This window comes from Pelodiscus sinensis, chromosome 1 (genome assembly GCF_052426305.1).
Source record: "Pelodiscus sinensis isolate ZL-2025 chromosome 1, ASM5242630v1, whole genome shotgun sequence".
In the NCBI taxonomy this organism is placed as follows: domain Eukaryota; kingdom Metazoa; phylum Chordata; order Testudines; family Trionychidae; genus Pelodiscus; species Pelodiscus sinensis.
In genome coordinates, this window is record NC_143052.1 from 329,628,403 (window position 1) to 329,640,693 (window position 12,291).

Genomic DNA, 12,291 nt, shown 5'->3' on the forward strand with positions numbered 1-12,291 from the left:
AATTACCTCAAACTCAGGCTTTCTGGGTCATAAATGAATCTGATCAGTGAAAAGAGATGTAATATTTTAATTGGTTTTTCATGCTTCAATTGATCAATATTTATTGGGCTAGATCATTAAACTACTCTGGAAACAAATACAGTTTCTGCTGAACATGTCTTCCAAAGCTATCACGGTAAAACAAATACATGATTCTGCTGAACATGTCTTCCAAAGCTATCACAGTAAAGGAACTATGAGGAAATTCATCCAGGTATTTTGTGCACTATTTTCCCACTTGCAATATTTATATGCCTATAAATATGCAGTCACACACATTATGCTTTATCATACACACATAAAGAAAGACCAATTACAAGAATTATCTATGGTTTGCTTTAACAAACATTAACGAGAATGAGGCAGCTTAATTTTCTAGAAGCATCAGAAGGAAGCAAATGACTAAGGTTAACTGCTTTGGGTGGTAAACATAGGATAGAGTTAGCAATAATGAAATTAAGAATGAGAAAATGTAGACTGAATATCAGGAAAAAATTCCTGGTCAGCGAGTTCTATCAATCTCCCGAGATAGGTGTGTATTCCCCATTGAAACCCTTCTGTTGTAATAGTCCTACACTGGCATGGGGGTGGGCTAGAAGATACAATAGGACTGTTCAGTCTATTCTATGAAAGTCTCAATTGCACAGATTTTGTATAGCTGCTAATAGCAGGAACTGCTATAAAATAGATCTAACGCTGTTTCAAACACTAACACGATCGTTTAACAATTAGCCAGGCAATTATTCTGCCCTTAAATGAGCATAAAAGATCTCAACCTCAATGTTCTGATCTTCTCACTGGTGCTGAACTATAAGGGCCCTATTATCTCCCCTCTGCAGGACTCAAGTGGCTGCAGCTGAAGTTCCATGCATTGGGGCTGGACCCAATTCCCTCTGAAGTCCACAGTAAGACACTCATTGAGATTAATGGAAGCAAGAGCAAGCCCTTAAGGAGGCTAGGTTATTGAACTGAAGATATGCCCTCTAGATCTGAGAGTAAATGTGGTGCACAGTCATTATGGACCAAATTCTTTGCAAAAGTGTTGCAGCTCCATTGATTTCACAGGAGTTTTGCCCATTGACAGCAGCAGCAGGTCCTGTCTATGTGTGTGTGTTTATGGGAAAGGAGTTTTAAATGTATTGATTTTACAGCAGCTTCTTATTTCACTCTTGAGCAAGGTGGAATAAGGAACAAGTAACTGGGCAAACTGAAGGAACAGCTTTATCATTATAACTGCTTTAGGTTTTTTTACCTAGCATTCAGAAGCAGATGGAAAACGGACAACTTAGTGAAACACTAAGTTGTCTGTTCCTGTATGAAATACCTTCATGAACCAGCCCTATAATGGTTAAAACAAAAACCAACCACACAAAAATTCACACACCTGGAAGCCCAAATGTAGGCCAAAAGGTCAGAAGGGCTACTTGCTCCCAATTACTTAATGAAATACGCTATTGGCTTTCATTCCCTCCACCCCCAGAAAAAGAATGAAAAAGACCTTTCCATCTTTATCTCATAGGTCAAAGGTCATCTTCACTTGAAAAAGGCTTAAGTGCAGTCTGTAAAGACACACTGGGCAGTTTCTGACATGACCACACTGCATGTACATTTCAGTACTGTGACTGAGTGGGTGGAAAACAATGGCAGAAGGTTTGTGGATAGCTCTGATTACCATGCCTCTAGTAAAGTGGCCTTTGTAACAGAAGGTGAAAGTTCACCATCTTCCATTTACATCAATAAACATGATCAACTCTTAAACAGACATAGAAATCAATTCCCACCACACATTTGCCAAATGCTCTTTAGCTAAATGAATTGATCTGCCCCTTCCAATCTGCATCAGAGAAATAAAAACTATCCTAACCCATAATTTGGGAAGACTGAAGGTGAGGAGGGAGTTGCACTCACCATTACATGTGCAGCGTACATTTCTGTAGAAACGGGGACACACAAAACTAATTCGCGCTGTGCTATAGGTCATCAGGGAATGGGAATCAATAGACAGGCTCTGTTCACAGTGCTGCTCCTGACAATCCAGTCCAGAACAATTCTTCTCCAAGATAGCCGAGATGCGAATCACATTTTCTAAGTGTCTCCTTGCATTGGTAAGCTTCTGAATCAAATAAGCAGGCTTATAGAATCCACTGTTGTGCATTTGCACTGCAAACAGCATATCAAGCTGACTGGTGCCAGCCACGGGCTGAATACTGATAATGTGAAGGCTATCTTGTTTCTGTGAGACCACTGCATTTCGCAAGGTGCGCCTGAATCCATGCATGTGGAGCCCCACAAAATCTTCTGGGGAAACTTTCTCAAATCGGATAGTGACCGTGTTCTGCAGCATTTCTTGAACCAGCTGTTCCACATGGACTATGACATCTATGGGCACTTGGAACCGGCCATCGCTGACCGAAACATTCAGTATATACTTGCCATTATCAAGCCCTCCCAGTGCAATGATCTTGCCATCATGGCTGTTAACCTTGAACAGACTTTTCTGCTCAGACTTCAGAGTATAAGTGAGAACATCATACACATCTTGATCCGTGGCATGTATCTTCCCAATGACACCCCCTGGAAAGTCATCTTCCATGGTGATTATAAAGATCTCCAGTGGAATGGCTGTAGGTTTGTGAATACTTTCTTCAATAACCCGCACCTGAATGTAAGTGTGGGACACCTGTTGAGGCTTCCCAGAATCTTTTGCCTAGGTTAATTTGGGAAGAAGCACACACATAAATCACAATCAATAATAACAATTCCTCATATCTTTCTTCTCCCTACTACTGTATTTGTATAGTCTGCCATCCTGAGACTCTTTCAAAGCACTTTACAAACATTATTTACTAACTATTTATATCCAGGAACACATTGCAATGCTGCCACCTCTGATGTGGAATACAAAAACATCTTAGGGAAATGAGGAAAACTATATCTATGTGAACTGCAGGTGGAAACATATCGGCAGACTGAAATGTAAGCAGATAGAACTTGTTCTTTGGTATTAAATGGGCTCTTTAATTACCATAAATGGTCAACTGTTTTTTTTATTTTAATCCTACTCCCATTGGAATGCTGGTCCCTCCTGAACATAATGAAGCTGTAGTTCATTACTTGACTGAAGGAAGAGTATGCCACACATTTAGGCTTCATCTTCACTGCCAGTTCTTCTGGCAGCAAATATGCTAATTAGGGACTCATTAGCATAAATCGTGATCTCATTAGCATATTTTCTGCCGTTTCGTTTTGCACAAGTGGTTTTTGTACAAAAAGAAGCAGTGTAGACTTTTTTTTTGCGCAAAGCCCCCGTTTTGTGCAAGATCCTTATGTCTGTCCCAGAGAGGCGTAAGGATCTTGCGCAAAACAGGAGGTTCGCGCAAAAAAACCCCATCCACACTGCTTCTTTTTGTGCAAAAACCCCTTGCGCAAAAAGAAACGGCAGAAAATATGCTAATGAGATTCTGATTTCGCATATTTTCTGCCGTAAGAATTGGCAGTGAAGACGTAGCCTTAATCATCAACACCGCTTTCTACAGCGATTGGACATGCTTCAGATGTTTCTGATTCACCTTGATCCTGCTTAGTTTATGAAGATCTTAGAAAGCTAGGGTTTTCTTTTTAATACTGCTTTCTGTATTGCTTTACCTAAATCAATCAAAAACCATGCCTGAAATAAAGAAAATGTATCACCCTCCAAAGATGAAATAAGATGCATGCTGTTTCTAACAATAAAATATGAGACTAGAACTGAGCTTGGACAGCTGACTCTGTGACCCAGAGCACATATGATAGCATCATTTGCACTTTTTATAGAGAGCAATTGAGCAGGTCTGACAAAAAACTCAAGGCCCTCCTGACAAAAGGCTGTGCAAACTTGGATCAATGTCCTTTTTGGGCAGTAATAAAAATGCTCCATTCAGCTCGCTATTAAGATTTACTACTTATTCTGAAGGGGAATAGAACAAAAGAACAAGACCTGCCACTTGATCTGAAGATCTTTACTGGAGAATTGAATGTGGTCAACAAGGAAAAAGAAAAAATACACAATACTATTAAGAATTAGGTATATCCCTTCAAAGGAACAGTGAAAATCATCCCTGCTTACCCCGAATAGGGCTGGAAAGCCAAAAAGATAATGCTGTTGATCTGTCCCTCCTCCAAATTTAATTTTAATAAAAATCAACGAAGGGCTGGTGGCAGAGTGGAGAGAGAGGCTCTTGACCTGACCTGACCTGACCTGTCAGATACACTGGTTGGTTCCAAACACTCCAATGTGAAAAAATATTTTAAAATTATAGAATCCTTTAAATAAGAAATGAATACGAAGGGTCTATGGAAGCCTCCAAAGGTCAGCCACAATGTTTTTCTATACATCCTGATACATTTTAGAATATGATGCCTGCCTTTTACTCCGTTTCTGTCACAATCATGGGTACACAACTAAAATCACAACCACATTTTCCATTGCATACACTATTTAGGACCACACCAGAACTTTGCTTAGGAAAATTATCTGGCCTGAAAACTGGCAATTTTATAACAAAGGCTAAGGAAAGGGTGTTTTTCTTTTCTATAAGGCTTGAGTAAAATTGGTTTCAATACTTAACAATTTTAGGTCCTTAAAACAATAATCAAACCATCACCACCATAGTTTGCAATTTTAACTAGACAGAACTAACATGATTATCCCTTCAAACTTTCCATGGCACCATGTCTCTGGAAAGAAGTGCACAGGCTATATTTAAAGAAATTAAGTAGAACAAAACAGTGGGAGAAGCTTGTGTTTTTGAAAATATGGGACTAGATTATTATTCCACTTCTGCCTGTGTGGCTCATATTGCTCTTCTGTTGCAATGAAGTTGCTGCAGCATGACACCCAATTGTTTTGCCCGTGAAGAGAAACAGACAAAAATTACTCTGATTACAAAGCTCTTCAGTAGTGATGTCGATTATTAACTCTATTTTCACCTCCCTTATAAACTAAACAAACTTGGACAAGTTTCATGAAGTCTTGGCCTGTTTCTGAAAATGTATTTGTGGACTTAGGTACTGATGTAATTTCCTTCCTTATAACAATATTTTCTTGTTGCTCTTTTTGTTATTTGTTTATATATGGAGAAGGTATTTTTCCTGCATATTCCATTTCCCTACTTTCTTTCTTTAGCTTTATAAAAAATAAATGAAAATCTTAAATCACATGCTTGAAACTCACAAATCCCATTCCATACAAATAAAATCAGCAAGGTGGCTGGTTACCTATTTATATGAAATTGAGTTTGTGAGCAGTGAAGGAAATGTCGTATTTTGTGCATTGTATACTGCAGTGCATTATATTGAGTCACTGAATAAAATCAATTAAAAACAAAGCAAACAGGCAACATAAAAACAGTGGCAAAAATAACATGACACTAAGAGATTTTCTTGGTGTGTGTTGATGTGCAATAATAAGGCCATACCTGCACGCAGAGCACGTATTCAGTGGCTACCATGTGCTTGAAGATAACTGCAGATCTCAAAACTCCATGTGGGTCCAGCATAAATTCCTCCTCTTCGTTGCCAGTCAGTATGGTGAAGGTAAAGGGGGGTCCATTGTGAAAAGAATCGTTGTCTGTCACTACCAGCTGCAAAATGCTTGTGCCCACTGGTTTATTCTCCTTTATGTATACACAGTGTATAGAAAGAGATTACAATGATATATCTTAATGTTAAAATTACGATTTATTTTGACAATGATATTGCTAAAATAACATTAAGAATACATAAGAAAATGGTTTTTTCGCAGCAGCATTCCATAGTTTTTACATTCCAATACCGTGTTCCTGTTACATACATGCAACACGACTGACTGGAAGGGGAGCACAGAGATGACGGAGAGCAGAATTTGATACACCATCTCTAGTGACATGACCACATTTGGGTTGGGTTTTTAACCAACCACTGTACACTGAATAAAGTGAAGAAAACTTTAAACTCTTATCTGCACATCACCCAGATTAGGATAGGGCCAGCCACTGCTACATGTGGCAGGACCAACATGCATTTACCATAGTGATCAGGGCTGGCTTGAGCCATTCCTGCGCCCCAGGGAGCGGGCACGTGATGTATGCGTGGTTCCACCCCCGGGTGCACAACGCATGTGCGGCCCCACCCCCTGGCACGCTGCGCACCTTATAGCTGCAGTTGGGCACGTGACACCTGATGGCAGCTGTAAGGGGTGCTGCGCGGCTGGGCTCACAGCGCCCCTTACAGCTGTCATCAGGTGCCTCCCATGGGTTGATGCCCCAGGCAGCTGCCTGGCTAGCTCCCCCCTTAATCTGGCCCTGATGGCGATGATGTGCTTTGCCAGTCAGAACATTTAACTGCCTCTAAAGCTGTTAGGGTAATCCTATCGTAATGCTGCTTCATAACATTTTTCATGACTGCATCCCCATGTGATCATGCGGCATTGTCATGCAATGTTCACAGCTATCCCACAGGAAATGCTGAAGCAGGTTTAGATCCTCTTCCAACTCCTCCACAAAAAACATACCTCAAAGAGAGCTCTGACCATATAAAGGGAGAAGTGCCAGAGACACTTTTATGGCTTTCCCATAAAAACAAGAATAACGGCAAAGGCACTGAGGTACCACAGTGACTGGTGGCAGTATACTACTCTAAAATAGATAGATCAGGCCTGCCAACGGAGCTTCAAAAGGGCCCAGGGCTCCCGGCTGCTTTAAATCACCGCAGTAGTCCCAGGCAGCATACTATAGGTGATGCTAAGAGTTGAGTGGGAAAGGTGGTGCTGAACTGAGGGCTGGCTGCAGACCTCCACCCCCTCTGACCAAGGCCTGCCCCTTCCAGAGAAAAGGACCTCGCCCCCCTTACCTAGGGGCCTGACAATTCTGACCATTCCCCTGATACAGACAGATCCATCTTCACAGTACCAAACATGGAAATTCGCAAGTTAAGGTTGCAGAATCTCTTTCCAGGAACATATGGGAACTGGAAATTCCAGACTTCTCCCATTTGCTTCTCTCTTCTTCTCCAAACCCTTCTGATCTAGGAGGGCTTGAAGTTTTTGTTTACAGTTTGAGCTAATTCTTTGTCTATCTGTGAGACGGGCAGGAAAGACACGAGAGTCCAAAATGGCAGCTGGAATAGCAATAATTGCAGAAGCAAAATAAAAAGGATTTCTGAGACAAAGGGAAAGTTTCTGGAAGAACTGGGCTAAATGGTAAAATATGTGGCAGATTCTGAGGCTGAGGATGCTCAGAAAACAGAGTCCTGACAAAGAGTTAAGAAAAACAGGCTTAGCCTTTGCTTGAAAGGAGACAACTTGATGCACCTTGGGCCGATAAATCATCAAAAGTAACTTAAGGGTAACCCAATGCTTTCGTGTTTAAAGGACAGATATGTTTTTCTTGTGCAAAATAAACTTACTTGAATTACAGCTGTATAATTGGCCGGTGTAAATACAGGGCTATTATCATTCACGTCAGAAATGTCTATGTTGACTGTTACAGATGATGACAAAGGAGGGATGCCACTATCTCTTGCTTGAATAACTAATGAATAACCAGACACCTGCAAAAAGGTGAAAACATTAAATCAGTGTGAAAGGGATTCTACGTTTCAGCTATCATTCCTTCCACCCTGTGTGCCACATGCCATATTCTCTGGAAAGCTGTCTGGGCTCATTATTTTTCTTGCCCTCTGTATAATATTTCCCTCTTTAATGCTTCACTGTGGCCCAAGCTCTGTTTTATAAGGTTATCAATAATCTGAATAGCTGCACCATGTTAAAAGAGCTTCAACAGACAATGCATACTGTACATAATGGCATACAGGCAGTCCCCGGGTTACGTACAAGATAGGGACTGTAGGTTTGTTCTTAAGTTGAATTTGTATGTAAGTCGGAACTGGTACATATTGTAGGGGAAACTCTAGCCAAACATTTTTTTTAGTTTTGGATAGCATAGGGAAAGGTTAACTCCCCTCTAATGTTTGTTTTGCTGTCTGTTCCCCTGTTCAGAAGATTTCACATCTATTTCTGTCCCTGTGACAAACTCAGGACTAAAGGAGTAACTCATCAAATACCAAACAGCTCTGCACCATGCTTTGAGCTAATAGCTTTATTTCCACACACCACCCAGGGTTCTAGGAGGAGGGTCCTTTTTTTGCTAACACAATGAGGCCAGCACTTTGTTTGTTTTGGTGGAGTCTTTGTTTGCCCAGGGAGCCCAGCATGTATAGGGGGAGGAGGGGCAGAGAGGCTGCTTTTGTCTGCTGTTCGGCAGCCTGTTGCTCAGGGGAGGGGGCAGCCTGTTGCTGGCAGGGGGGAGGCGGGAGGCGTGCAGGATGCGAGGCCGCGGGGGGGGGGGGGGCAGCGGGCGTGGGGAGGCACTTTTCCTCTGCCCGGCAGCTCTGCGGGATCCCTGTCCCTGTGGCCAGCTGCTGCAGGCAGAGGCCAGTTGGAGCCGGCCGAAGAGGAGGAGGAGGTGGATTCTAGGACCCAGGTGAGCGAGCCCCGGGGACGCTGCTGCGCTCCAGGAGCCCGGCATGTATAGAGGGGAGGAGGGGCAGAGAGGCTGCTTTTGTCTGTTCGGCAGCCTGTTGCTCAGGGGAGGGGGCAGCCTGTTGCTGGCAGGGGGGTGGGGGGGGCAGCGGGCGTGGGGAGGCACTTTTCCTCTGCCCCGCAGCTCTGCGGGACCCCAGTTGGAGCCGGCCCGAGGAGGAGGAGGATCCTAGGACCCAGGTGAGCGAGCCCCGGGAATGCTGCTGCGCATGTGCGGGAGTTGCCTCACCCCGTTCGTATCTAGGGATCCGACGTAAGTCGGATCCACGTAAGTCGGGGACTGCCTGTACTTAGAAAACTAACAGCACAGTGTCTTGTGTTTAATATGCAAAATAAGCCATTACTACTTTAACTTACAAGCATGCACAGAAAATACTTCCTGGGTGTCAACTGCAGCATGTTAGTCAAATTCTAATCAAACTGGAATTTCACGAATAGTTTCCAAGACACTTTTGAGAGCATGTTTGATTACCTACTTAACATGAAACATTTCTAACAGGACATTTGCAAAGTACCGAGGTGTAGTCCATAGAGAGGTGGCCTAATGTTTTGAAAAACACTTTGTAGAGCTAGTAACATGCATGCCTTTGTATCCCCTGGCTTAGAGAAGTGGTTTGCATCTGGATATCACATACTTTCCACTAAAAAGACAGACATTTCCGGGTACTTACTAGAAACATCCATACAATACCTGTCATTAGGGGAGCAGTTGTCAGTATGCTTTTGGGACATGTCTTTACCTTAGATTACAGCACAGATCACTGGGTGCCTGTGACATTAGGCTCCAAACATGACAACAGAATCTGGGGAATGGGTTTTCTTATTTCCCTGTATTTTAGGCTATGACTGATTTAGAGTTGGTTGTTGGAGATTCTTCCAACAATATTATTTTCTGGTTTTGTCTTTCCAGTCTATCATTTGCTTTAGCTTTAAGAACTGAATCTGCCTGTATGTTTACTTCTTTGAAATGAGTACTGTTTCTTCTCCTTCCAAAAGTTTAGCCAATACTAAATTAGGATGCCCTATTTTGATGTCCCAGAGCAGGGGTGGGCAAATACCGGCCTGAGGGCCAGACCCCGTGTGCCAGGGTTAGCCCTTGGCAGGCCTACCACAGTATTTACCTGCACCTCTACAAGTACAGGGGATCACAGCTCCCGTTGGCTGACAATGGGAGTCATGATCACCTGAAACTGTGGAGCTGCAGGTAAATATAGTGGCAGTGGCCCACCAGCGGCTACCTCTAGTGACCCATTTCCATTTTATTGCCCACGCCTATCCTAGAGTATATCCTCTATTCTATGAACTTAAAAAAACAACAAATAGACTAGTAGCACCTTAAAGACTAACAAAACATGTAGATGGTATCATGAGCTTTTGTGGGCTCAGACCACTTCGTTAGATGATCCACGAAAGCTCATGATACCATCTACATGTTTTTGTTAGTCTTTAAGGTGCTACTAGACTATTTGTTGGTTTTTAAGTTTTTCCTGTTATAGACTGACTCGGCTACCTCCTGAAGCTATATTCTACATATTTCAGAGTTGGGCTTGTTGTATTGCCTCCAAAGAACATGAGAGACAATGAGCCAAATTTACTATTGATGAAAGCAGGCACAATTCTGCTCACATCATTTAGTTGCCCCTGCCTGTACTAGTGGTGAATTTGGTCTTACATACATGTTTGTACAATGCGCGTGTGTGTGTAGTTTGCCGCTTACTAAACACAGATATTACATTCATGCAAATACAAAAGTTAAACTGTACAATTAAAAATATATAGCACCTATCTACCACAGCAAAGAAAAGAACACACACAGACACTGCCCTCATGACTTCTGTGTCCTTACCATCCCTAGGGTTACCTACACTGTTTGGGAAGTCAGACAGGGATTTCGCTATGTGCTGTAAGATTATTGAAGCAACTTTCTCCAATGTACACATTAACACTAGGCAAACCACCTTTGTTTGTCAAGCCCGGTTATCTGAAAGGTGTATGAAGTAGTGATTAAGTAAGTCATCTTGAGTGAATGTGTTACTGGGGTAAAGAAAATAATGAGGTCTGTTAACTATAGCAGTGTTTCTCAACCAGTGGTTCGAGTACCCTTAGGGGTACACGAGAGAAGTCTGGGGGGTACGTCAACACAACTGAAATGTGGAGAAAACTGAATTTTTGTTTTAAGTTTTACAGTGCTTTATTATTTTTGTACTTTTTACACCCCAAAATTTCATCGCCCATCCGGCTACAATTAAGTTGTTTAAACAAATGAGTTGCAATGGTAGAAAAAAATGTTATGTGTCTGAAAACTGTAGGTACTGGAGGTACTTATAATTTGGTTTTAAAAATGGGTACTTTATAAAAAAGGGTTGTGAAACACTGAGCAACATTACACCCTATGTCTACCTGGTAAAGCTTGGCTAGGTCACAACATAACCTTGCTAATGATCAAAAGCTTCAGAGGGGTAGCCAAGTTTGTCTGTAACTGGAAAAACTTAAAAATAATGAAAAGTCTTGCAGTGCCTTAGAGACCAACAAAAGATGTAGATAGTATCAGATGACCCTGTGTATGTGTGTTTGTGAATGATGGAAACAGGGTGGCAACTATTAACACAACAGTGTTTTGCATTGTCACAGGTTTTTTTTTTTTTTATCTGATCTCATGCCAATAGAAAGGGGAGCCTTTTGAGCTCAGTTTGCTTGCAGAAGGTGTGGGATAGGAGGAGTGAACTGAGAAATATTAGAAATGGATGACAGAATATTTTGTAGTGACAATGGCAGACTACATTAACGACAAGCCTGCAGTCATGCAGAAAGCCAGTAGCACAGCTAAGTCAACAGACATATGCAATTTCTAGTAAGTTTAGAAAAAAGTCCAGCTCATGTTATCTTACCCTTTCTCTGTCCAATTTCTTTTTCACCTTTATAAGTCCCAAAACAGAATCAACTGAAAATTCGTTGTCTCGATCGCCATTCACTATGGAAAAATGAATCTGGCCATTGGTAGGACTATCCTGGTCTTCTGCTATCAACTTTTTGAGAAAAGAATAAAATTAATTATACAGATTAAGAACCATTTCTATGGCACAATACACGATCAAAACTGCAGAGGAATAACTTTATGTAAGTGGGGGAATGGTCCCACTATTGTGGGGAACTTTCCTGGCTTCTATACCACCCCGGTGAAATGGACCAGCGAAAGGATCCGAGTCCCCGCTCCCACTTCCTTTACCCCACGGCTTCCTGATCCTGAGGGCTCCCCCTCCACTCTCTTGAGTAGCAGAGCCCTCGAAACCCCAACAAGGCTGGGCCCAGATTTCCTGGGGCATAATCCCCAACCCTATAGTCACTAGGGGCAGGAGTTAGGGTGTCCCCACTCCGAGGTGCTCTCTTTACACTGCATGATTTCTTGGCCCAGTGATCACTTCATAAGGTTCAAAGCAAATACAATTTATTAAACAACAACTGATTAAAGAGAAAAGAATAAGAAAAAATGAGGATGGTTAAATGAGAACACACAGCCCTGCTCTGTAGCACAGGGACATCAAAACAGCAGCCTGCAGGGTGTAAGGACAGTCCACAGTCTCTTCTTTATAGGCCCCTTAGAGGCCCTGGATGTGCTGCAGGGGGCTGCAGGCAGGGCACGCTTGCTCTGGCAGTGACCACACAGCCTCAAGCTCTAAGTGGCCAGACCTCTCTCC

At 42.3% G+C, this 12,291-nt stretch overlaps 1 protein-coding gene across 8 annotated transcripts in view; it reads right to left on the bottom strand.

Moving 5' to 3' along the window:
• The window catches only part of FAT3 (FAT atypical cadherin 3), a 640,498-nt gene that overhangs the window by 75,058 nt on the left and 553,149 nt on the right, over positions 1-12,291 (bottom strand). For all 8 annotated transcript variants that reach the window (XM_025188675.3, XM_075919378.2, XM_075919376.2 and 5 more), the window contains 4 exons: positions 11,485-11,622; positions 7,462-7,605; positions 5,496-5,693; positions 1,948-2,746 (listed from right to left, as the gene is read on the bottom strand). In XM_025188675.3, coding sequence (XP_025044460.3) covers positions 1,948-2,746; positions 5,496-5,693; positions 7,462-7,605; positions 11,485-11,622 — 1,279 coding nt within the window. The remainder of the gene's footprint in view (positions 1-1,947; positions 2,747-5,495; positions 5,694-7,461; positions 7,606-11,484; positions 11,623-12,291) is intronic.